Source organism: Spermophilus citellus (genome assembly GCF_964194105.1).
Source record: "Spermophilus citellus genome assembly, chromosome: 6".
Taxonomy (NCBI): domain Eukaryota; kingdom Metazoa; phylum Chordata; class Mammalia; order Rodentia; family Sciuridae; genus Spermophilus; species Spermophilus citellus.
In genome coordinates this window covers 7,005,616-7,029,255 of record NC_138187.1, presented here as the reverse complement: position 1 = coordinate 7,029,255, position 23,640 = coordinate 7,005,616, and the positions used below count along the sequence as shown (strand labels likewise).

The 23,640-nt window shown below is 52.4% G+C and overlaps 2 protein-coding genes across 4 annotated transcripts; both read left to right on the top strand.

Moving 5' to 3' along the window:
- Window positions 1-3,348: 3,348 nt before the first annotated feature.
- On the top strand, window positions 3,349-8,829 carry ATP6V0C (ATPase H+ transporting V0 subunit c). Its single transcript, XM_081299875.1, has 3 exons — window positions 3,349-3,578; window positions 8,022-8,205; window positions 8,290-8,829. Exons 1-3 carry the CDS (start codon window positions 3,500-3,502, stop codon window positions 8,492-8,494), a joined length of 468 nt encoding a protein of 155 aa, XP_081156001.1. The 5' UTR covers window positions 3,349-3,499; the 3' UTR covers window positions 8,495-8,829.
- Window positions 8,830-9,035: 206 nt separating this feature from the next.
- On the top strand, window positions 9,036-17,779 carry AMDHD2 (amidohydrolase domain containing 2). 3 transcript variants are annotated; one of them, XM_081299871.1, is made up of 13 exons: window positions 9,036-9,272; window positions 9,363-9,499; window positions 9,577-9,716; window positions 9,922-10,040; window positions 11,369-11,435; window positions 14,836-14,890; window positions 15,045-15,257; window positions 15,326-15,414; window positions 15,497-15,641; window positions 15,775-15,882; window positions 16,012-16,080; window positions 17,036-17,137; window positions 17,519-17,779. In XM_081299871.1, exons 1-13 carry the CDS (start codon window positions 9,037-9,039, stop codon window positions 17,605-17,607), a joined length of 1,569 nt encoding a protein of 522 aa, XP_081155997.1. In that variant the 5' UTR covers window position 9,036; the 3' UTR covers window positions 17,608-17,779. The 3 variants fall into 3 exon arrangements, with proteins under 3 accessions (XP_081155997.1, XP_081155998.1, XP_081155999.1); XM_081299872.1 differs by having other exon boundaries at window positions 9,044-9,272; window positions 9,946-10,040; XM_081299873.1 differs by lacking the exons at window positions 9,922-10,040; window positions 11,369-11,435 and having other exon boundaries at window positions 9,058-9,272.
- The last annotated feature ends 5,861 nt before the right edge of the window (window positions 17,780-23,640 follow it).

Below are 23,640 nucleotides of genomic sequence, written 5' to 3'. Positions count from 1 at the left end.
AGAGTGAAAAAAAAAAGAATGAGATGCAAGGGGGGGGGGGGCTGGGGATGTGGCTCAAGCGGTAGAGCGCTCGCCTGGCATGCGTGCGGCCCGGGTTCGATCCTCAGCACCACATACCAACAAAGATGTTGTGTCCGCCGAGAACTAAAAAACAATAAATATTAAAAAAATTCTCTCTCTCTCTCTCCTCTCTCACTCTCTGTTAAAAAAAAAAGAGAGATGCAAGGGGGGCACCCAAGGAAGAGGAAAGAAAGGAGGGGGGTGGGGGGGCTTCCTGAAAGAGGATGGGGCATCTAAGTAAGGGGAAATGAGTTGGTAGAGATGGAGCCACAGGCTCAAGGACACTAGCAATGGGCTGGAAATAACAAATGGGAGAAGACCAGAAAGGGCCCCATCAATGTTGGGGGTGTTGAAGGATTCCAGGATACAAAGGTCCTATGGTTTTAGGATGAAGAATGGGTTGGTTGGGGGTGGGGGTGATACTGGGCAGACAGGCCAGACTAGACATGGTGAGAAGATATAGGTTAGAAACAAGGGGCAGCTGCCACCTCCGGGATGGGGACAGGGCTGAGAGCTGGAATGGCCTCCAATCTCAGACTGGTGAGCAGTTACTAGTGAGGTGGAAGGAACGGGCAGTATGACTGGAGGGGCTGGTGTGAGCTGCTTTGAGGATGGCTGTGCCTTTTATCTGGAGGGAAGATAACCAGAAGGAGGTGATGGTGAAGGGGTGAGCTCAGTCTGAGATCCACTGATCTGCAATGTCAGCAGCTCCCCCTGAAGACATAGAGTGACCTCTTATACCAGAATTAAGCACAAAACAGGACAGTGAGAAGCCAGTGAGCAAAGCTGCCCCACTGATGCTGCAGAGAAAACAATCTCTCCAACTTCCCAGCCTTGTTATTTCCACCGTACTGGGGTTATGCACACTTTATCAGTGTCTCTGTGTTTGACTTCCCTGAAGATGGACAGTATTGTCTTTCCTTGGACTGGACTCAACCTTCACGTGCTGCTTCTTCAGCCCCTAGTCAGGGTCATCTCCCTGGCCTAGACTGTCTGGCTGTGTACCTAGTCTGCTTGGAGATGCAATGCTCACATTGAGAGCTGTCAGGACTGGAAAGCTGCTGGTGAGGGCAAAATGGCATGTTGGGGGATAAAACCACAGGGAAGATGAGATCACCTAGGGAAAGGGCAGAGCCTGTAAGGGTCTTGGGAACACCTGGGCCTTGCAGTGACACTGAGGCTAAACGGCCTGGACCTGTCTTTCCTCCAGCTTCTGACTCCAGGAAGAATTAGGGCTGCAAACCTGTAGGAAGTGAAGAGAGAGAAGGGAGGGGGCAGAGAAGTGGGCAGTTGGGAGAATAACACAGAGGCCCACTTGGTTGGCCTGACCACTGTTTTCCTATTTAAGAGAAATGGTGGTCACTATGAACTTGGCCAGAGTGAGAAGCTGTAGAAGGAAGGGGATGTGAAGAGGTGGAAACACACAGTGAAGATTCCTCTTTTCAGAAACCAGAGTCATTTGAGAAATGGGGAGGTAGAGGAAGGGCTTCTAGTTGTTCTCTGTAGTTTCTTCTCTGAAACAAAATATACTTAAGGGGCTGGGTTTGTGGCTCAATGGTAGAGTGCTTGCCTTGCATGTGGAAGGCACTGGGTTCGATCCTCAGCACCACATAAAAATAAGATAAAGATATTGTGTCTACCTACAACTAAAAAATATTTTTTTAAGTACACCTTTTTTTAAAAAATATATTTATTTATTTTATTTATTTATTATGTGGTGCTGAGGATGGAACCCAGTGCCTCACATATGCGAGGCAAGCACTCTGCCGCTGAGCTATATCCCCAGCCCTAAAAAATATTTTTAAAAAATACACACACACACACACATACTTGGGTACTTTAATGGGCACCAAGTCCAGAGGGTGATAGACCCAGTCCAGCCAGGAAGAAAGGAGCCCCAGGGAGGTTCCTGTTGTGGAAGGTGGGGCTGAGAATTCAGCAGAAAGGCCAGGATGGGAAGGTGACTCCACTGCCTACATGGAGAAGTTTGCAGGTGGCACCAGGCCACTTACAGAGCTCTGATCTCAGGATGTGGGCTTATGGGCTGTGGCTAAAGGGAGAACTGGCCAGGTGGCAGCTGCTTCAGGATCCTTAAAGGAAAGGAACGAAAAAGGCACAGGGCAGCCAGATCTGGCTGGTGGAGACGAAGCACTAGTTGAGGTGCTCGGGCTGTCACAGGGCATCAGCAGGGCAGGGCCAGCCTGCTCTGATGGAGGAACCCCCGTCCTCCAGGACTTGCCCCAGAAAGAAGAGAGGCTTTGCATGGTTGGGCTTTGCATGGACATGCAAAGGACCTGGACGCCAGAAGGTAGAAACACAAAATGAAGATTCCTCCGGACACCAGAACGTTCAGAAATCCGGAGGACACCAAAAGGGGCTGGGGATGTGGCTCAAGCGGTAGCGCGCTCGCCTGGCATGCGTGTGGCCAGGGTTCAATCCTCAGCACCACATACCAACAAAGATGTTGTGTCCGCCGAGAACTAAAAAATAAATATTAAAAATTCTTTCTCTCTCTCTCTCCCCCCTCTCTCACTCTCTCTTTAAAAAAAAAAAAAAAAAAAAAAGGGCTTTCAACCCGTCATGCCTATATCTTGAGGGGTGGAGACACCCTCAACTGATATCTGGGTCGCTAAAGCAAGAAGGGCAGATAGGACTTATTTTTTTTCTAGGAATCTAGGAGTGAAGTCATCACCTACTGGATAAGATGATTACGGGGTCTGGAGGAGCCTGGGGACGGGTGGTGCGGGAAGAGAGAGAGGCTTCAGCCACAGGCCAGGACTTCATAGGTGGGATGGGGGCTTTCCTGGGGCCTGGAGCACAGGAGGCCGGCCGCCGGCACTCGAAATTTCTTTGATTCATTTGTTCGAAGAGACCAAGGAGCCTGGCCCTGCCACGGGGTCCTGGCGGGAGAAGCCTGGAGTGGGGCTCCACCACTGGAATGCCAAGAAAAGCAACGAAGAAAAAACCTAACACCTGCGGGCGGTGCGCAGCCGCAAGGGAGGCGGGGCGGAGAGACCCCGCCTTGTATGCTAATGAGAGCACCCAGCCCCGCCCCGGCCCGGGGGTCGGACGGACCCAAAGCCGTGGGGTTTGGAGGGCGCCGGCGCCGGGCAGTGCGCCCACGAAGGCTGATGCGGGGCGTGGATTCGGGGCTGGGACCAGTGGGCTGGCGGCACAGCCTTGGGGCGGTCAGCGGCCTCCCAGGCGTCCGAAGCCACGGCTCCTCCACAGGCGCGAAGTGGTACGGCCCTGAGGGGGCGGGGACAGGATCATGTGACCAAGCTGCGGCCGCCATTTTGCTCTGCAGTGCTGGTATTTAGAGCGCAGCGGCTGAGGGGCCAAGTCGCCTTCGCTCGCCTCTGCGCCCGCTCGTCGGTCTGCTGTTTTCACCTCGCCGCGGCCCGCTGAGCTCGCCCCCCGCCCCGCCCCCCCCGCAGACATGTCCGAGACCAAGAATAGCCCCGAGTATGCTTCGTTCTTCGCGGTCATGGGCGCTTCGTCCGCCATGATCTTCAGCGGTGAGCCCCGCGGCAGGCGGGGTCGGGCGGGGGGCGCCGCGGGACTCCTGCCCGCAGCGCACGGGGGGCCGGCGCGTGACTTCACTCTGACGCAGTCCGGGCTGTCTGGGGTGCCCGGCCTCACGCGACTGCGGGCTGGGTTCGGGTCCGAGGGCGGCGGGGGCCATGGGGTGTCTGGGGCGCAGGGTGTGCGTGCTTGTCTAGGTGCGAGTCTTGGGGGTCCCCGGATTCCGGCTGACGGCCCTACCAGCCAAGCTGCGGTGCGGGGGTGGGGCGGCGCTGGCGCCGCTGCCATCTTAGCCCCGGGAGGCGGGAGGGGGGCTGGGGTGGGGGCGCAGGGGGCGGTGCGCGGTCTTGCGACTGCTCCGCACCCCGCATTTAGCGGGCAGGTGTGACATCACACCTCGGGAGGCTCCGGTCTGTGGGCGGCGGCGGCCCCGAGTGCGCCCGGGAGGAGAGTCCCTGGCTTCCTGGCCGGCGGGACACTCCGTCTCGCCAAGGTCCGCAGCCCTCGCCACAAAGGCGGCCGGGGTCAGGTGGTCCGTATCCTGAGGCAGGTCCTTCCGGTTAGGGCTTGTCGCGGTTTCCCAATTACCCTGTCAGCTATGTGGGTTGGTTGGGAAAGCTGGAAAAGGAGTTGGTCCTGAGAGCCCGCAGAGACGTAGGGGTGGGAGCATTTGCAAATGGGGGCTTCTGGGAGACAGCGCTTGTGTGGACGCTTGCTGAGGGTCTGTGCTTTGACTTGGATGAGAAGGTGGCATGGGGTGCTAGCATTTACAGGATTGGGTCTTTGTTCCTTAGGAGGAATTCTCCAGTTTTGGTTCTTAAGAATGGAGGGATGAATGAATGACCTTCCTCTTTCAGGGCCAGGAATCGGGAGGGGCTGCCCTGGTCATGGAGAAGGAATCCAGCAGAGTTCTTGATGGCACCCTGCTTTGAAGTTGGGCCTTGACAGTACTAGGGGGTCAAATTTAGTGAAAACTTGCCCTTCTGGGAGACAGAAGCTTAGACCAAACCTGAGAATGTGGGGCCTAGGGAGATAAGTCAGAGACAGCTACAGTGGACTGGTCTGGCCTGGTTTGCTCCTCTGGTAGGTCTGGTTCTTGGCTAGAGTGGCCCGCCCTGCCCCACCCTACCTGGTGGACTGGGGAGGCTCCCAGTACATGTATGTGGAGGGTTTGAACTCTAAACAGTCTCTGCTGACTGTAAATACTTGTGGGGTGGGGACTTGGGGACCCTGCTGTCTTGGGGGCCTTCCCCTGCCTGGGCCTGTCTGCCAGTCACATGTTGTTGAGTGAGCCCTGCCCTTTCCATCCCCTTCCAGTAAGGGGTCATTTGTGGTGGGAGATGTGGTCTAGACATCTCCTTTGCCAGGATACGCCTGCTGTTCCCACACCTTTAGAGCTTCTCTGAACTGCATGCCATGCATCTCCCTTAAGCTCCTTGTCCCCAGAATGCCTTCGGAAGTTCTACTACCTTCCACCGCAGCTCTCTGTGGCTATCACTCACTTGTTTAGCAAATCTTGCTTGAGCTCTGTCAGGTATTGGGGTGACATCAGTGAACAACCAAGATCTCTGCCTGAATGAAACTTGCCTTCCAGTTTTCAGGGTGACTTCCAGTGACTCGTGAGTTTTCCCACTGACCTGTTTTTCTGTACTTAGTTCTCTCCCTCTCCATCAAGAACCTGCGTGTACTTTTCTACTGAGCAGTACCAGCAGGTGTCTGTACTTTATTGAGAACAGGGTATTGCTGGCTTAGGCCTTTCCTACCTGACCCTGGCTCCTAGGGATTGGTACCTGCATACCTGTTGGCCCCTGTGAATTCTCTTCTGTGTCCTTAGCTCCACTCCTCCCCACATGGAGCTTAACACAGCCCAATGGTGGCTTGCCTCTTCCTTGGCCATTACCTTTTGAATTCATTTCTGCACTCTAAAATGTCTTTCTCCAAGGTTTGTCTTCATCTTCTCTGCTGGCTGGACAAGCCCCTCTGTCCTTCCATGGCCTTTGGTGTTGCTGTTGGATCAGCATGAAGCTCTCTGCCAGTGTCTGGGTCTTGGCCTGCTTTGCACTTGACTCGTTGATTGTTTAATATTTTTTTAGTTGTCAATGGACCTTTATTTTATTATTTATGTGTGGTGCTGAGAATCAAACCCAGTGCCTCACACATGCTAGGCAGGTACTCTACCACTGACCTACAACCCCAGCCCGACTCATTGGTTTTTAACCAAATGAGATCCATGCATATCTTTCAGGCCCCCCTCCCCCATTTCACATTCCAGCTTCTCCTTTTTTCTTGTGACAAATATCCTGTTGATTCTTTCTTCATCATGTCTTCCATGAAGCTGCCGGTTGCTCCTTTTCTGTATTTTCAGCGACTTCCTCCCTGGTTTGGTGCTTGTGTTCCAGGAACTGCCTCCTGACCCTGCTCTCTGCCCCACTGCGTCTGGCATTGTTGGCAGGCCTGCCTTTTAAAACTCCATCAGGCTTGGCTTCTTGGACCTGCTGCCACCCAGGCCTAGACAGGTTTTATTTTCTGTAGCTCCGACTTACAGTGGCTATCCCTTTTTCTCTCCCTTGTTCCTCTTGCCCTACCCTCTCCCCAGCCACATGACTTCCCTGCTGTTCTGGGGAAGGGCCCAGCTTACTTCCTGCCTCTTAAGAGTCTCAATACCTAGGGTGCTGAGTTCCCTCTGTTCAAACTCCTCTCCAGTGCCACTTGTCAGCCTGTGCTCACTGTTTGTAACTTGTCCCCAGGGGTGTGAACCCTGGAGGTGCTGGTCTGTTGCACATATGTGATGCAGCCTGACATGGGGCTGTGCCTGCAGAGGGAGCCTCCAGTGCCTCCCCACCAAAAAAAAAAAAAAAATACACTGTGACCAGAAAAGTTCCAGGAATGGCCTCTTGAAGATGGTCCCAGAGCCCTAGGCTAATGGTGTTACAAATCTTGGCCTGGTGGTATCTGGGCATCTCAGGATACCATTAGAGGAAGCTATGTGGTCCATTGTATCCCCGCCCTAGCCTGCTTCCTCCAGTCTGCTCCTTGTCATCTCCACATGTGCTATTATCCTTGCCCTCTGTCCCATCTTCTTGTGATTTCCTATTCACTGTCACTGTTTCCTTCAGAATCGCCTGGTCTGTCATCCTTCCACCCCCTACCCCCACCTTGCTGTCCTGGAGGTGTTGCTGTGTTTGGGTCACTGTTCTGTCTCATCTCTGAAAAGACAGAGCAGCTCTTCTCAGTGCTGAAACAAGAGTAGGCTTTTTTTGGGGGGGTGAGGGTGCTAAGAAATCAATAAAATGTTACAAAGGCTGGGATTGTCCTAGTTTCTTCTGCCTCTGACCTGTGTTTCTGTGGTCAAGCCAGTCATTGCTTTCTTCAAAATGAATATAGTATGGGCACCCTGGGTAAAGACAGGGCAAAGTATGCCATTGCCACTTGCTCCAGAGGAGACAGGCCACCCCTAGAGTCCAGCTCCCCTATTGCCATGTGGTGGGAGGCCTGAAGACCACAGGGAGGGCAGAAGAACTTTCCTGAGTTCTCATGGTCAGGGTGGGTGATGACCCCAGATTCCTGACCTCTTTCCTGTGCCTCATCCTCTTTGCTTGCCCTTTCTTTTCCCTGGTTATTTAGGGAGGGTCCTGTCTATCAAGGCCACAGGGCCTGCTGTGTGGCATGGGGTGCTGAAAGCTGCCCTTCCTGGCAAAGCACAGCCCCTCCCAGCCCCCAGTTTAGCTCTGACTTCCAGTTTAGGGGCTGGAGTAGTGGGAAGTTGGGTGGTGAGTCCAAAAGCTCTGGCCTGGAGGTAAAGACTTGCTTATGATCAGCTACTTCTGACCCTGAGGTCACATCCATCAGTAGAAGCTTTAGCTTGCTAGTACTGGGGAGGGGACCTTTGTGTGTGTGTGTGCAGTATTATGAGCATTGAACCCTGGGCCCCACACATGGAGGGCAAGCATTCTACCACTCCACTCTACCACCCAGCCTAGACTGTGGTGGCTCTTCCAGGCTATTGTCCCTGGGTATTAGCTAAGGACTGATTGGCTACCCTGGACCTGCATCTGGGCTACTGATCAGTGGGACTGGAAATACTGGGACCTAAGGTGGGACAAAGATGCCTAGAATCTCAAGCAAGGCTTTTGGGACCCTAGCTAGGGCTGCCTAAGGTAGCAGGCAGCAGGCTGAGGAGTGCTAGGGAACCAGGGCTAGGTGTCACAGCAGAGTAGGAACCCTAGCGGGCTACAAGGGCTATTGCAGGAGAGAGAGGTGTGGGCACTCAGCCAGAGGAAAGTGGGAAATGGTTCTAACTGTGGCTGTTGCTTCTGGAGGCCCTTCTGCCCCTCTGGTGCTTTCGGCTCCCCATGTGAGTGCTAACTTGGGGAGCCCTCAGCTGTGCTAAAGAGGCCTGCAGGTGGCTCCTGGTTCACCTCACCTCCCTCCTACAGCCCTGGGTGCCGCCTATGGCACGGCCAAGAGTGGCACCGGCATCGCAGCCATGTCAGTCATGAGGCCGGAGCTGATCATGAAGTCCATCATTCCAGTGGTCATGGCTGGGATCATCGCCATCTACGGCCTGGTGGTGGCAGTCCTCATCGCCAACTCCCTGAATGATGGTATTAGCCTCTACAGGTGAGTGTGGGGAGTGCCATGCCTGGTACTGTCTTGCCTTGGTAGGCAGGCTGCTAACGGCCCTATATCTTTTCTCTCCTCCAGGAGTTTCCTCCAGCTTGGTGCAGGCTTGAGTGTGGGCCTGAGTGGCCTGGCAGCTGGCTTTGCCATTGGCATTGTGGGGGACGCCGGTGTTCGGGGCACTGCCCAGCAGCCCCGGCTGTTTGTGGGCATGATCCTGATCCTTATCTTCGCTGAGGTGCTTGGCCTCTACGGTCTCATCGTGGCCCTCATACTTTCCACAAAGTAGCCCCTCAAGCTCACCAGCCACAGAACACGATGTAAAGACCACCCCCCTCCTCATTCCAGAATGAACAGCCTGACACACATGCACGGGCAGCCACCCCCTCCTCCGTAGTTGGTCTTGTAAATGCGCAGTGTCCTAGTGCCCATTGTCTGTTTCCCCGCCTGGCCCCTTCCTCCCCGTGCTGTGGACATTGGGCCCACTCATCTCCCATCCAGGCCCCCGACCAGTGAGGATGCCAGCCTCCGGCCCCCGCCCTAGAGTGCTCTGTGTATAAGGATGAATTAGAGTTGTCATTTTTCTCTTCACTGGATGTTTATTTATAAAAGATTTGACCTGTTCATGCGTCTGTGGAGCAACCCAACTATATAGTACCCTTTAGGTAGAGTGTTGCCTTGTGGGGTCCCCCTTGCCGAGACTCCTTGGATGGAACCGCCCCTTGCGCCCGGTGCCCCGGTCGGGGGCAGAACGCCAGCCAACTAGGCCCTGGCGCCCAGCTGTGTCCAATAAAGTTCTCGGATGTGTTAGGCCTGTGTCCCAGCGCTTGTATGGGCGGGGAGGGCTGGCGCTGCACGTCAATGCGTCGCGGGTCACGTGGGACGGCGGGTCACGTGGGTGGGGCGATCATGTGGTGCCCGCCCCAGTCAGCTGAGGGTCACATGACGCGGGGGCCTGCCGGCTCCGAGTTGCCGCGGCTCACGATGCGCGGCGGGCAGGGAGCGACGCGGGCTCCGGTGCTCCAGTTCACCAACTGCCGCATCCTGCGCGGTGGCGCACTGCTCAGGTGCGGGGGCCGGGCGGGAACAGCGCGGTGAGGGGTGGGTTGGACGACGGGACCGGTGGGCAATCTGAACGCCTGCCGCTGTGTGAGCAGGGAGGACCTGTGGGTGCGTGAGGGCCGCATCCTGGACCCGGAGAAGCTGTTCTTCGACGAGCGGCGCGTGGCCGACGAGCAGCGGGACTGCGGGGGCTACATCTTGGCGCCAGGCTTCATCGACGTGCAGATCAACGGTGCGGCCTGAGCCAGGGCCAGGGACGCAGGGGAGGAGCCCCGAGCACTCTGCGACCACCTTTTTTTCTGGTCCTAGGTGGATTTGGTGTCGACTTCTCCAAGATCACAGAGAATGTGGGATCGGGGGTTGCGCTGGTGGCCCAGAGGATTCTGTCCCACGGTGTCACCTCTTTCTGTCCCACCCTGGTCACTTCCCCACCAGAGATTTATCATAAGGTGAGGTCAGGCTCCAGGCTTCAAGCAAAAGGGGCGGGGGCGGTCTCTGGAGGCAATCATCCCCTTAACTTTTAAATTTGTTGCTGTTCTCTCTCTAAACACATCGTATGAATCTGAATCTGTTCTCCCTCCACTTGGGCCTGGGGTGGGGGTCCCCTGGCCTTTATTTATCAACTGTCCCTCTGCCTTCTAGCTGCCTCTGCAGTGCTCCCCACTTTTGCTGTTTCAGCGTCCTCATCTGCCACAGCCCCTCCCTACCCCCACTGCCGGCCTCCAATCCTCCTGGAGCAAGCAAGGTTGCTGGAGACACAGCCATTGCCTGGGGTCAGACTCTATTTCCTGTCTGTGGTGTGTGCCTCACTTGAACATGTCTTCCAGAAAGAGCTGCTCTCCCAGTGTTTCCAGCCTAATTTATCTTACATTTCCCACCCTTCTACCTTTCTTGCTGCTTAGAAGAAATTCCATTGTTCTTGTCCAGTTTTCCTTGGAAGTTTTGTCCTCTGAGCTGTTTCTCCCTGAGTGTGTTGCTGTCCTTTCCAGAACCCTTTGAGAGTAGGTTGCATATGCATGCCTCTGTATCCTTTAATACTTAACTCTTCCTTTAAAACATGGGTATTCTCTTACACTACCATAAGTGGCTGGTAAATTTAGGAACTGAACACTTTTAACCATGGTTAATTGATCTTGTTCTTTCAGTTTTGTCATTTGCCCCATCTGACTTTTCCTGTACTACAGAATCCACTGTATGACTGTCTGTGGGTCCCTTTCTGGGTGTGAGCAGGGAGCTGTGGGAGGTTGTGGGTGGGCTCTGAGTTTGGGCTTCCTGGGCCTTGGTCCTGGCCTCCTGTGTTTATTTAGGTATTGGGGATTGAACTCAGGGGCACTCTATCACTGAACTGTACCCCCATCCTTTTTCAAATTTGTGAGACAGGGTTTCACTACGTTTTGGAGGCTGGCTTTCAACTTGTGATCCTCCTGAGTCACTGGGATTACAGGTGTGCACCTGGTGGCCTTCTGACTCTTGTATCAGCCAAAATATTTGGAACAACCTTCTTTATTAACCTTAGTTTCCTCAATTTTTTTTTTTTTTTTTTTTTTTTTTTTTTTTTTTTAGAATTTTTAATATTTATTTTTTAGTTCTCGGCGGACACACATCTTTGTTGGTATGTGGTGCTGAGGATCGAACCCGGGCCGCACGCATGCCAGGCGAGCGCGCTACCGCTTGAGCCACATCCCCAGCCCTTAGTTTCCTCAATTGAAAATAATCTTCGTTTCTCAGGGTCTTTGGATGCTGTGCTTGGTGCATATGAAGCATTTGGTAAATGTCAATTAAGGATGTCTTCCTGGAAATTTTCCACAGCTCTCCAACCACACAAATATCAAAAACCAAACTCAATTGTCCTGCTGCAGTTAGGCATCTGGTTTCCCAGCTGCCTTCTTAGGCTCTGGTCCTTTCCAAGATAACAGGACTAACATATCTCTAACATTCCCTTTGTACCTGCCGAACCTGTTCTCTTTCCCCAGGCACATTCCTGTAATTCCAGATTTCCCCTCTCCTGCCCCCCAAGCTCTACCTGGAAGGCCTTGCTCTCCTGCTTCCCAGTTGCTTCCTTGCCCTTGCGTCACCTGCAGGTCTTTCTGGCATGATGTAGGCACTCTGCCCCAGAGGGAGGACTGGTAAAGAGTGCGTGTTTTCTTCTCATCACTCACTGGGTCCAGGTGTGTTACAAACAAGACTCTTCCAAAATGAAAGCCTTGGGCCATCTGCCAATGTTGGAGATTGTGGAGGGTTTGGGATGTGTAAACTTAATACTAATATCATGGAAACTGGAGGACCTTTCCCTCAACAAGCACACAACCTTCCTTCCGGGCCCCTTCACACTGGGTAGAAATGGATTGCCGCTTTGCCAGAAGTTAGCCAGGTCTTTTGTTGTTGAAGTCTGATCTGACACCAGCTGCTCCTTTCCTGGGCCTCCTTCAGCCCTGCCTTTTACTGTCCTTCCAGGCAGCAGATCTGTTCACATTATTCTCAGTTTCAAGGGCTTATCTGCTGAGTCAAGGGAGAGTACCTCCTTGCCTTTGACCCTACTGTCCTTCACACTTGGGCCTTTCCAGTTGCTCCCTGCTTTCTTTCCCTCTAGCTCCACTTGAACCTGTCCTTTCTCTTTACTCCCCTCCTGCTTTCCTTCCAGACTTTAGTCTAGCAAAACTCAGCCATTATTTTTTTTTTTTAATCTCTAATGAACTTTGTATATCCACAGCTTGATGGAACAACAGAAGCTCTTTGCCCCAACTTGTTCCCTCCCTAGGTGCCATCACTTTCAATTCAGCTATTCTTTAGGAATTCACCTGCATACTAGAAAATATGCTAGTATTCCTATTCAGTTTTCTAGTTTGGGGCAATATTTCTTGTTTCCCACCAGGACAGATGAGGACTAGTTCTCTCTCATCTTTTTCTTTCTTTCTTTCTTTCTTTTTTAAAATACCTTTATTTTTTTTTATTTATTTTTATGTGGTGCTGAGGATTGAGCCCAGGGTCTCGCACGTGCGAGGTGAGTGCTCTACCGTGGAGCCACAACCCAGCCCATCTTTCATCTTTTTCTATGTCTCATTCTCACTAAATAGTATTTTTTATTAGATCAGCCACATAACTCAGACATGGGGACTGCTGTGTATAATTCCAGGATTTGAGTTATTTTCTCTTTTCTAAACTCTGCTTTTCCTGGAGTTAACATACTTTTTTTTTTTTTTTTTTTTTTTAATAGCTAGTAACTCAAGTTCTGTAGTTTCCTGCTGACAGTTGGGGAGTCTATCCACCTTTCTGCTGAGTCTTCCATGTCCCAGAGCCTCTTGTATTTTCATCTCGGTGGTTTACACTTTTCATTTTGGTGGAATACATCCTCCAATAGCTTCTGAAGAAAAGGGTCATGGGACAGTAAGTTTTTTGAAGCCTCAAAGGACTGAAAATATCTTTATTCTCTTGATCCATGGCCTAACTAGGCTAGAGCTAGGTAAGAAGCAATTTTCCCCTAGGATTTTTTGTTTTGTTTTGTTATTGGTGGTGCTGGGGCTTGAACCTGAGTCCTCATTCATCTAGGCAAGTCTGCTACTGCTGAGCTACACCCTACCCCTTAAAAAAAAAAAAAAAATCTGAGACAGGGAATTAATTAAATTTGACTAATAAACTTCCTGGGCTGGTCTCAAACTTTGGATTCTCCTGCCTCAGCCTCCCAAGTAGCTGGGATCACAGGGGTGCACCACTGAGTCCACTTGATTGTTTTGAATTATTTCCTTGGTGACTTTTTGCCTGTCCTATGTCATCATTTTATGGGAGTCTCACTGGTCCACAGTTGGGCCTCCTGGGCCCATTCTCTGATTTTTTTCTCTTGTATTTTCTTATTGACTCCATTTTCTAGGTATTTCCTCAGCTTTTATCTTCCAGTTCTTCTCTTGGATTTCTTGCTTCGGTGCTCACATAATTTAAGCTTTGAAGAGCTTCTTCTGTCCCCCACCCCATGTTCCTTGTCTTAAATATTGTATTCTTACTTCATGGACACATGACCTTTCATTGTCCAGAGGGTGTCAACAGCTCTTTCCTGTGTCCCTTGGTGTAACAGTCCCTGGCTCAGTTCTACTGTTGGCTGCCCCTTGTTGTCTTAGGGTGCTCTGAGGGCTGGGGATACCCACAGGTCAGGGTCCCCGAGGGTCCTGCCTCAGGCTTGTCAGAATGCCAAGGAAGCCTTGTTCTGCTCAGAGGAAACAGGCCTGCTTGGTGACTTGGCGAAAGTCTTTAGGATGTAAACTTCTACTTTCTTACTGATTTCTCTGCTGCTCCTTGACCTACCCTTTCCCAGAGGCCCTCTCTCAGCCAGGGACACCTGGGGCAGGTATTCTAGGGACCCAGCTGCTCTCAAACAAGACTCCTTTGTCAGTGCCTGCCCCCAACCCATTTCTCGAAACACCAGGCACTGAAGGGCCTGAGCCCGTGGTCCTCTCTCAGTCTGTGGCCCACCTATATCTGTCTAGGATCTGCTTATCTAACTTTCAGAGTCTGACTGCCTTTCTCTCTTCCTCTTTTTTTTTTTTAATATTTATTTTTTGGTGTAGACGGACACAACACAATGCATTTTATTTTTATGTAGTGCTGAGGATTGAACCCGGGTCCCGCCCGTGCTAGGCGAGCAGCTCTACCACTGAGCCACAATCCCAGTCCCTCTCTCTTCCTCTTTAAGGTCTTTAAGGTTTGAGGTCTTTTTTTGGAGGTGGGAGTACTGGAAATTGAGCCTAGAGGAGCTCTAGCACTGAACTATAACCCCAGCCCCCTCCCCCCTCTTTTTTAAATTTTGAGACAGGATCTTTCTAAGTGGTGCTCAAGGTCCTGAGTTTGATCTCCAGCATCAGAAAAAATCAATCAATCAATCAACCTTCACTTTTGTTTGGGGCAGGGAGTTCTGGGGAGGGTGCAGTTATCACTTTTGTTCAGCAGGGAGTCCTGAGGGAGTTGCAAGCAGCCTGCCATCCTTGCCCAGGGACCCTTGCAGAGCTGCAGGCTCTGGAAAGCCCTTGCCCACCTGGGAGAAACATGGCATGGGCTGAGTTGCCTGGCCTTTCAGCCCCTGAGATCAATTGTGAGCCTTGTCATTCCTCCCCAGTGCTGTGACCTTTCTGATCAAGTGTGGCCTGGGCTGTGAGTGCTGAGCCCTGACTCTATCTGCACTGAGCACTCTGGCCTTGCTGCTTGGACCTGCTCCTGCCTCCTGGCCTTGCTGCTCAGGATGGTTATGGTCACTCTGTTGGGGCCTCTACTCCACTTACGTTCTAGCTGCTGCTGGATGGAGGCCGCCTTGAGGGCCAGAGCAGGTTGGCGCCACCTTTGGTGCCCTTGCTCCTGTCCTCATGGCATTGAAGCTCTATTACCTCGGTCCTCTGGGCAGGCTGTCTGGTGTCCCCATTTTTAATTTCCTGCTCTTTACCATTGTGTGGGGCCTTTGGCCATCTTCTAGTTCCTGGGAGGGATGGCCAGTGGGGCTGGGCTGGGCCAGGGCCCTGAACTTTACCTGAGATCTCTGGGTACAGGGCTATGGGGGGGGGCAGGGCTTTAACAGCTGGTTCCCCCCAGGTCCTTCCTCAGATCCCCGTGAAGAGTGGTGGTCCCCATGGGGCAGGGGTCCTCGGTGAGTGGCTGATCCCCTCGTGCCCCCACCCTGGGAGACCCCTACCCACCAGGTGCCCAGATGGGGAGGGAGGGAGGGTGTGCAGGCACAAGGGGTCGATGTGGGTTGTAGGATGGGGGTGCCTGCTGGAGTCACCCTCATTTCCTCCTTCTAGGGGTGCACCTAGAGGGCCCGTTCATCAGCCAGGAGAAGCGGGGTGCACACCCTGAGGCCCACCTCCGTTCTTTTGAGGCCCATGCCTTCCATGATGTGCTGGCCACCTATGGTCCCCTGGACAACGTTCGCATTGTGACACTGGCCCCTGAGCTGGGCCGCAGCCACGAAGTGATCCAGGCACTGACAGCCCAGGGCATCTGCGTTTCCCTAGGTGAGGGGCCGTCAGCAGGGGTGGGGTCTGTAGCTGGAGCAGAGTCTGAACTCAGGTCCCCTATGCAGGGCACTCGGTGGCTGACCTACAGGCTGCAGAGGAAGCAGTACAGAGTGGGGCCACCTTCATTACCCACCTCTTCAATGCCATGTTGCCTGTGAGTGCTGCCCTGGCTCCTGGAGGGGTGGGCTTTTGGCAGCCTCTGTCCTCACTCAGCCAGTCCCTCCTGTCCTGCCCAGTTCCACCACCGTGATCCTGGCATTGTGGGGCTCCTGACCAGTGACCGCCTGCCCCCTGGGCGCTGCATCTTCTATGGAATGATTGCCGATGGCATACACACCAATCCTGCAGCCCTACGCATTGCCTACCGGGCCCATCCCCACGGTGAGCCTCCATGGAGGAGGGGCAGTAGAAGTTAGTTGTTCAGCTTGCCCACCAGGCCCATCCCCAGGGTGAGTCTCCAGGGAGGAGGGGCATTGAAATCAGTTGTCCTGGTCCTGAAGCACTTCTCCTCCAGGGCTGGTGCTAGTCACTGATGCTGTCCCTGCCCTGGGCCTGGGCAATGGCCGTCATACACTGGGACAGCAGGATGTGGAAGTGGATGGGTTGACGGCCTATGTGGCAGGTGAGTGACTCCCATGCTCACAGAAAAGCAGCCCCTCAGCCTCTTGGGGGGGGGTGTGGAATTTGGGTATCCCCTGCTTGCCTTCTGGGCTCCCAGGCCCACAGTTCCCCTGGCCTCTCTGCTCTCAAGGCACCAAGACGCTGTGTGGCAGCATAGCACCAATGGATGTCTGCGTCCGGCATTTTCTGCAGGCCACAGGTTAGTGGGCCAGTGTGTCTCTGTGTCTAGGAACAGAGGCCACCTCTGGGAGGAACTGGGGCGGGGTGGGATTATGGGAATCCTGTTTCAACAATCTTCACCTGCCCATGTTGGGGTGGTGGTTTCCAGGGGATGGACTGGACACTGGAATGTGGCCAAGACTCTGCAGAGAGCTCATAAGCATGGTAGCATGGCTGCATGGTAGCAAGCAACAGGTTGATGGGCAATGAAACCACAGACCCTGGGAGGGGCAGGGCCCCCTATCCTACCTGCAGAAGGACCAAGGCTCCAGCCCTATGGGATGGGGGGCTTCTCAGGGACAGCACAGATGGACAGGTGGGATGGGGTGGGGCAGGATTGGCACTGCGGGCCCCTGGGATAGGTTGTGCGGTACCCTTGCACAGCAGCAGATGAGGAGAGGCTAGATGCCATTCTGGAGGCGGTAGGTATCACAGTCCATTGTACTGTTTAAATCAGACGGGCTGAGGACAAGGGACAGCAAGGGGACAGCCTAGGAGGCAGGACATGGCTGTGTCCTAGCCCCAGGACTGATCAGAGTGGTGGAGAAGTGAATATGGTCATTTGACCTCTTGGTTAGGGGAGCAGAGAGCAGAGCCCTGGGTGCCTGCTAGGCTGGTGACATAGTGGGCCCTAGTATCACTTCTTTGCATTTGGGGGCTCTCCCCAGGATTCAGGAGAAAGTGGAGGATGCTGTGGGCATGTGGGACCAGAGAGTGCTTTGTTAGGAGAAGAGAAACCCTGCAGGCAGGGATGGTGCCTGGGCTGAGGAAGAGAGGAGCAAGTACTGACCCTAGAGCTGGGGTGGGGACTGGCTGTTAACATGTTGCAGAGTCCTGGGCTGTCCCCCCCCCTTGTCTCCAGGCCCTAAAATGGGAGCTTGGAACTGTGAGTAGGGGAGGGGCTGTGGGACATTACCATGATGTGTCCCAAACAGGCTGCAGTGTGGAGGCAGCCCTGGAGGCTGCATCCCTGCATCCCGCCCAACTGCTGGGGCTGGAGAAGAGCAAGGGGAGTCTGGACTTTGGTGCTGATGCAGGTGAGGCTCCACATAGGAGAGGCCCAGTAAAGGGCTGGGTCAGGGCCCAGGTGAGTGAGTGAGTCTTCCCGGTTTCTGGCTCCCTGGTGGCATTGCCTGCCATAGTCTCTCTCTGGCTGTCTATTCCTCTTGGCCAGGCTTTCTGGCATCCAAGATAAGGCCAGACTAGGGCTGCAGGGAGTAGTCCCTTGTCCCTGACTGTGAGGAGTTGGACTCTTGGTTCTAGGACCTATGCCAGTCTGTGATGGTCAGGACATCCTGCATGAGTCATGTCCCTGGGTCTCAGCTTCCCCACTGGGTTCAATTGTGGGGGGAATGACTCCATATGGGGGGTTGGGGTGGTCCCATCCCATCCCTTCTTACCCTGTGGCTCTGCCCCAGACTTCGTGGTGCTCGACGACACCCTCCGTGTCCAGGCCACCTACATCTCTGGTGAGCTGGTGTGGCAAGCAGAGGAAGCCAGGCTATAACCAAGGACCTCAGCAGGAGAGGATGCCCAGCCCCAGCTGGACACTGACATGGCGGACAGTCGAGGGAGCTGGTCTCCAGAGAGCAAGTTGGGACCCCTCCTCCAGGTTGGCCCTTCCAGAGCCTCAAGTGGCCCTGGAGGCAGTGGCTCGGATAAATGTGTGGCCAGCAGGACTTGCCTTGTCTCTGGGTGTTGTTTTTGAAGCAGGGCTGCTGTCCTGGGGCCTCATTGAAGGTGTTTGTGTCTTGGGGCAGAAATGGTTGGATTCCTTGTGGGCCCCCTATTAGGCTGGACCTGTCTGAGGTCTATAAATCCACAGGAAGATAGAGTTGGAAGTGAGCAGGGAGTCCTTCAGTATGGCGGGTGGAATGGAATCATGGCCATGGTTGGAAGACTACAGGAAGGAGTTGGGGACAGTGATGGTGGGTGGTTTTTAATGTTTAGTCACATTCCCTGAGCTGGGTGGGCAGAGGGGAGACCCAAGGCCCAGTTCTGGACGTGGGCACAGTTCCAGGCCCTCTGTTGAGACCTTCATGAGGTTGTCCACACTGGTCTTGGAACCCCAGGTCACCCAGCACTGAGTGCAGGAGGTAGTACCCAAGGGTCCCAATCCAGGCCAGGACCCCCAGCTAGCTGTTTATCCCTGGCCTGCTGACTTGCCCTGATCTCAGTCCCATCACCTAGCGCCCTTGTGCATAGTCATGGTTCTATGTTCTTTTACATCATAGCTCAGCAGCCCCACCTCTCCAACCTGCCCCTGGTGGGTTTGACAAGCCCTCCCCTTGCCCACCATAGTTTGGTGGCTATGGAGACCTGCCAGTGCTGTTGGGAAGCTCAGGGTCTCACCACTGTTCAGGGGCTCTTCAACTTATGCTTGCTTCTTTAATGTTGCTTGGGCAACACATTCCAGTGTTCTACTCCAACACATTCTTGGTCTTCCTCCATTAAAGTACCGTGGGCCATCAGGCTCTTTGGATAGCTTCAAGGTGGGCGGGCTTTGGGGGCCCTCCTGGCTCTGAGGATGGCTGTGACACAGGGGGGGTCAAGCCTGGGAGTAGTGTCTTGACTTTCTTCCCATTTGGGTCCTGGAGTAGGTGGCTCCACCCCCTTTTGTGTGATGAGATTATTCCTTGGTGCAAGAGAAAAATGTGCCAGGATGCTGTTGTATGTTGCTTCCAATAAAAGAAATGTCTCCAGGCCACAGCAACAAAACCACTCATGGGCTTTTACCTGGACTGTGGGCAAACATCCGGGGGAGATCAGCTGATGGGATAGGGGTACATCAGGCCAGGTTTCAGCCTGTGTGTTCCTGGGTACACACCATCAGCCCAAGAATGTGAGTCTATGGGATCCCAACCTTCCAAGAGCTGCAGGTGCAGGGATGCTTAGGTCTGTCCCATAGCCACACGCCTTTCAATATGTGGCTGGCCACTCCCTGCAATGTGTCCAGTGCTGGGAGACAGTTGTGAATGTGGGTCACGCTGGGCCTATCCAGCAGGGCTCATTATGGCCATGAGAGGCAGGTGAGCTTGACCCTCACCTGGTTTCAGGCTTTGCTCTTAAATACTTTACTAGTGTTGAGTCATTTCCATCTTTCTGCCAGAAAACCAATGAGGAAGCTGGGTGTGATGGCTATAATCTTATAACCTATAATCCTAGCTACTGGGGGGTGGGGGCAGTGGTGAGGCAGCAGCACTGCAAATTTAAGGCCAGCCAGGGCAAATTAGAGAGACCCTGTCTCAAAAAATATAAAGGGTTGGGGATGTAGCGCAGTGGTACAGTGCCCCTGGGTTCACTTCTCAGTATTGGAGGAAAAAAAAAAATCCAAGGAGGAGGCCTATTTGTCATTCTTGCTTCTCTCTTGGGGAAACTGGAGTACTGAGTCCTAGAGCTACAGAGTGGCCGGGGGCTGGAAATGTAGCTCAATGGTAGAGTCCTTTTCTAGCCAGGCCCTGGAGAGCTTCCCAGATGGGAGTGCATGGATCTGTCTATTGTAAAAGGTGCCCGGGTCCTTTCTGTAAACATGGGTGTTCTGTGACAGTAACCAGTTCTCACCGCACCCTTGCTAAGGATTGCTTGAGGGTGGGAATGGGCGTATCTGGGGATCCAGATACTCCAGGGCATTCCTCTTCCCTCTGTGACCTTCTTGTCCCCATGTGATCCCAAGAAGACCAGAGAATGGCCTTCTGCATGAGTTTCCTGTTGCTGCTGTAACAAATCACCTCAAACCTGTTTAAAACAATTGGAACTTATGGTTTTATGGTTCTGGAGGCCCACGTAGGAAACAGGTCTCATGGGCTGAAGTCAAGGCAGGTGCAAATCTGCAGAGGCTCCTGTTCTGCTTTGTTTCCTAGAGGCTGCTGACTCCTTTTCTTTTGCAAAGCCAGCAGTGGCCAGCAAGCCTCCTTTTCTATGTTTAGAGACCCTTGTGATTATACTGGGCTCACTGGAGAACCCTGGCTAGTCTCCTTTTTTTTTTTTTTTTTTAGTTATACATGGATACAATATCTTTATTTTGTTTATTCATTTTCTTGTGGTGCTGAAGATCGAATCCAGTGCCTCACATGTGGGAGGCAAGCACTCTGCCACTGAGCCACAACCCCAGCCCTAGTCTCCCATTTTTAAGGTCAGCAGAATAGCAGCCTTAATCCCCCATTTTCTGTAGATCATGACATACTCACAGTGGCGGATCAGGTACTGAACATCCTTGGACAGACCATTATTCTGGAGAGAAGGACCCAGGCAGAAGTGTTCCTGCTCAGGTCTAAAAGAGATACTAGTTCCATCCCAGGTTTCAGCATCTAACATCACAAAAAAACTAAAAAAGGAGGTACCATATTTCTGTCATCAGTGCATGAAGGTTCCTTTTTCCCTACGTTCTTACCAATGGTGGATGTTTTCAAGTTTTGAGAGTTTAATCGGTTTTTGAATGAGCCCCATTTTATAGTTGGGAAATTTGAGGTTTGGGAGGGCAAGTTAGGAGACTGAGATCTCACAAAACTGCCTCTTTCCTGACTGCCAGTCAAGCTTCTTTGTCACAGTTAATAGGGGAAGATGTGAATTCACCTAGGTAGCTTGGAAACCACTGAATCCCTTTGTTATCTCTCATCCATCTATTCATCTGCAGCCATCAACAAATGCATATTGGGAGCCTTGGGCATGGTGAACAGAGACCAGGGGCAGAGGCTACTATTTGAAAAGCCCTTTCCCCTCACCTGCCTGTACCTTAACTGGTCTTTTTGCCTCCCTATTTGCCCCCTGTGATCCTTTCCCCAGACCCTGCCAAGCAGGTGCAGGAGAGTCTAAAATATAAATCAGCTGGGCTCTGCCTGGTGCAGCTCTTCATTGGCTTGATACTTAAGTGCTTGCAAAATCTGTGGGGTGTGGACCTACCTTCCCCTTTCTCCTGTGTCTGCATGAATGCTAGTAGTTGTCCTGCCCTTGGCTATTGGTGGTAGCTGGCTTTGAAGGTGGCCCCCCACATGATGTCCCTCCTGATGATGGATATAGGTTATAAAAACCACCATGGCTGGGCACAGTGGTGCACAACTGTAATCCTAGCTACTTGGGAGGCTTAGGCAGGGGAATTGCAAGTTCCAGGCTACCCTGGGCAACTTAGTAAGACTCCAAAAAAGGGGGAGAGTACTCTTGCGTTCAATCCCCAGTACCTCCTCTCCCTGCTAGAACAAAGAAAACAAACTAAAAAACCCTTAGCTTCCAGCTTGGGTCTGATGGTTTTCTCTTGAACCACTTACTCTGGGGAGAGCCAGCTGCCACAGCATGAAGACATTCAGCTCTGTAGAGCAGCTCACATGATACAGAGACTTCCAGCCCACTGCTGTAGGAATGATACTCCAGGTTTGCTCAAGCCTTCAGATGCCTGAACCAGACCACCCAGCTGCTGGTTCCCTCCCCGGCTTCAGACTCCCAGAAACTATGAGACAATGCACCTCTATTGTTTGGGGAAAATTTGTTACATAGTAGTAGGTATCTAATACCCTAGCTGTGAGACATTGGGTTAGGTTCCTAATTTCTGAACCCCGTTTCTCCCCTTGTGCTGCAAACGTTATGGGAATAAGTGAGGAGGAATACACAATGCAGCACAGGCCAAGTGCAGCCAGCACATCGGGCATCCTCGCTGCCCCCTCATGGTTGGCTCCCAACATCCATGACCTCACAATGTCAAACCAAGCCCCTGGATGCTTGGCTCAAGACACCCTTCAGCTATGGACAGAGGCATTGGGCAGGAAAGGGACAGATAAGAGCTGGAGAACAGTCTGTCTCCTTCCTCCAGTTGAGGTGCCCATGAACTGTGCTGGACCAGGTGAGACTATCTCCCCCAGTGTTCATTGTCCCCAAGATGGGCGGCCAGACCTGACACAGGTGCCCTGCCTCTCTAGAGGTGAGAATAGAAGCCTGCCTGGCTGGGCTTGGCCTGGGCCTCTCCTGCTCTCTGCTGTCAAGGTCCTGGCAGGAGTGAGGACTGCTCTTCCTCAGCCTCCTGCTGCCCTCCCTGCCTGCTCAGCTGCTTTCTTCAGGGCAGCAGCCTCCTCCTCTCCCCTCACTCCTTCCCCAAGGCTGCCTGGCTGCATCACGCCCACAGCACAGGTGGGATCCACCTTTCACCATTTTTACTTTTCACCCACTTCTTCCTTCCCAGTTTCTCTGTGAACTACTTAAGAACCACAGGGCTGTGTGTTGGTACAATGGACTTGAACAGGAAAAACGTTAAGAGAACCCAGTCTGCACCCCAGTGGAAATCAGCATTGCCTATATTTCCTTCCAGGCTTTTTTCTTTGCATTTACTTATTGGGAGCTGGGGGTATAACTCAGAGGTAGACTGCTTGCCTAGCATGTGTGAAGTCCTGGGTTTGATCCTTAATAGTACAAAAATCCTTTTACATACATGCTTAGATTTATAAGGGTTATTTGAAAACATTCATTGGATTGTGTATGTGTGTGAGTGGTACCAGTGATTGAACCCAGGGGTGCTTTACCACTGAGCTATGTCCCAGACTTTTTTTATTTTTTGAGACAAGGTCTCACTAAATTGCTGAAGCTGGCCTCAAACTTGAGACCCTCTTTCTTCAGTCTCTGGGATTACAGTCATGTGTCACTGTATCTGGCCGTTTGTGATTTTTTTGTTGTTTGTTTGTTTGTTTGTTTTGTACTGGGGATTGAACCCAGGGGAGCTCTACCACTGATCTGTGGCCCAATCCTTTTGAACTTTTTTGAGACAAGTTCTTGCTAAATTGCTGAAGCTGGCCTTAATCTTGAGACCCTCCCAAGTCATTGGGATTATAGGCATGCACCTCCATGCCCAGATGTCTGTCTGCTTTTCTAGAAATATCTTTATACTTTTTATGATTCATCATTTTTCGTCATTATTTCTTGCCTTTCTGTTGAAATGGTAAGGATTCAGTTTTTATACCTGCCATGTCTTCTGCCTCCTGTCCAGGTAGAATATGATGACTACAGACAGAATCAGTGTAACTGACCATGACTGTAAATATCAGTCACAGTAGAGAGGATTGAGAAGAGGTATGGGCTGTGATTGTGATTCCTTTTTGGTAGAGCTATTCTGGATTTTTTTTCTCATTTCCCTGTGAGTTCCTCAATTTAACTCAAATTTTCCCCCTGATACTAGGGATTGAACCCAGGTGTGCTCTACCACTTAGCTATATCCCCAGCCCTTTTTTTTTTTTTAAATTTTTGGGTACCAGTGATTGAACTCAGGGGCACTTGACCACTGAGCCATGTCCCCAGTCTTATTATGTATTTCATTTAGAGACAGGGTCTCACTGAGTTGCTAGCACATTGCTTTTGCTGGGGGCTGGCTTTGAACTCGAGATCCTTCTGCCTTAGCCTCCCAAGCTGCTAGTGGTTGCACCATCTTGCCTGGCTTATTTTTTATTTTGAGATAGGGTCTCACTACATTGCTGAAGCTGGCCTTGAACTTGTGATCCTCCTGCCTTAAGCTCCTTAGTCACTGGGTTCTAGGTGTGGCCATCATGCCCAACCTGAATTCAAGTTT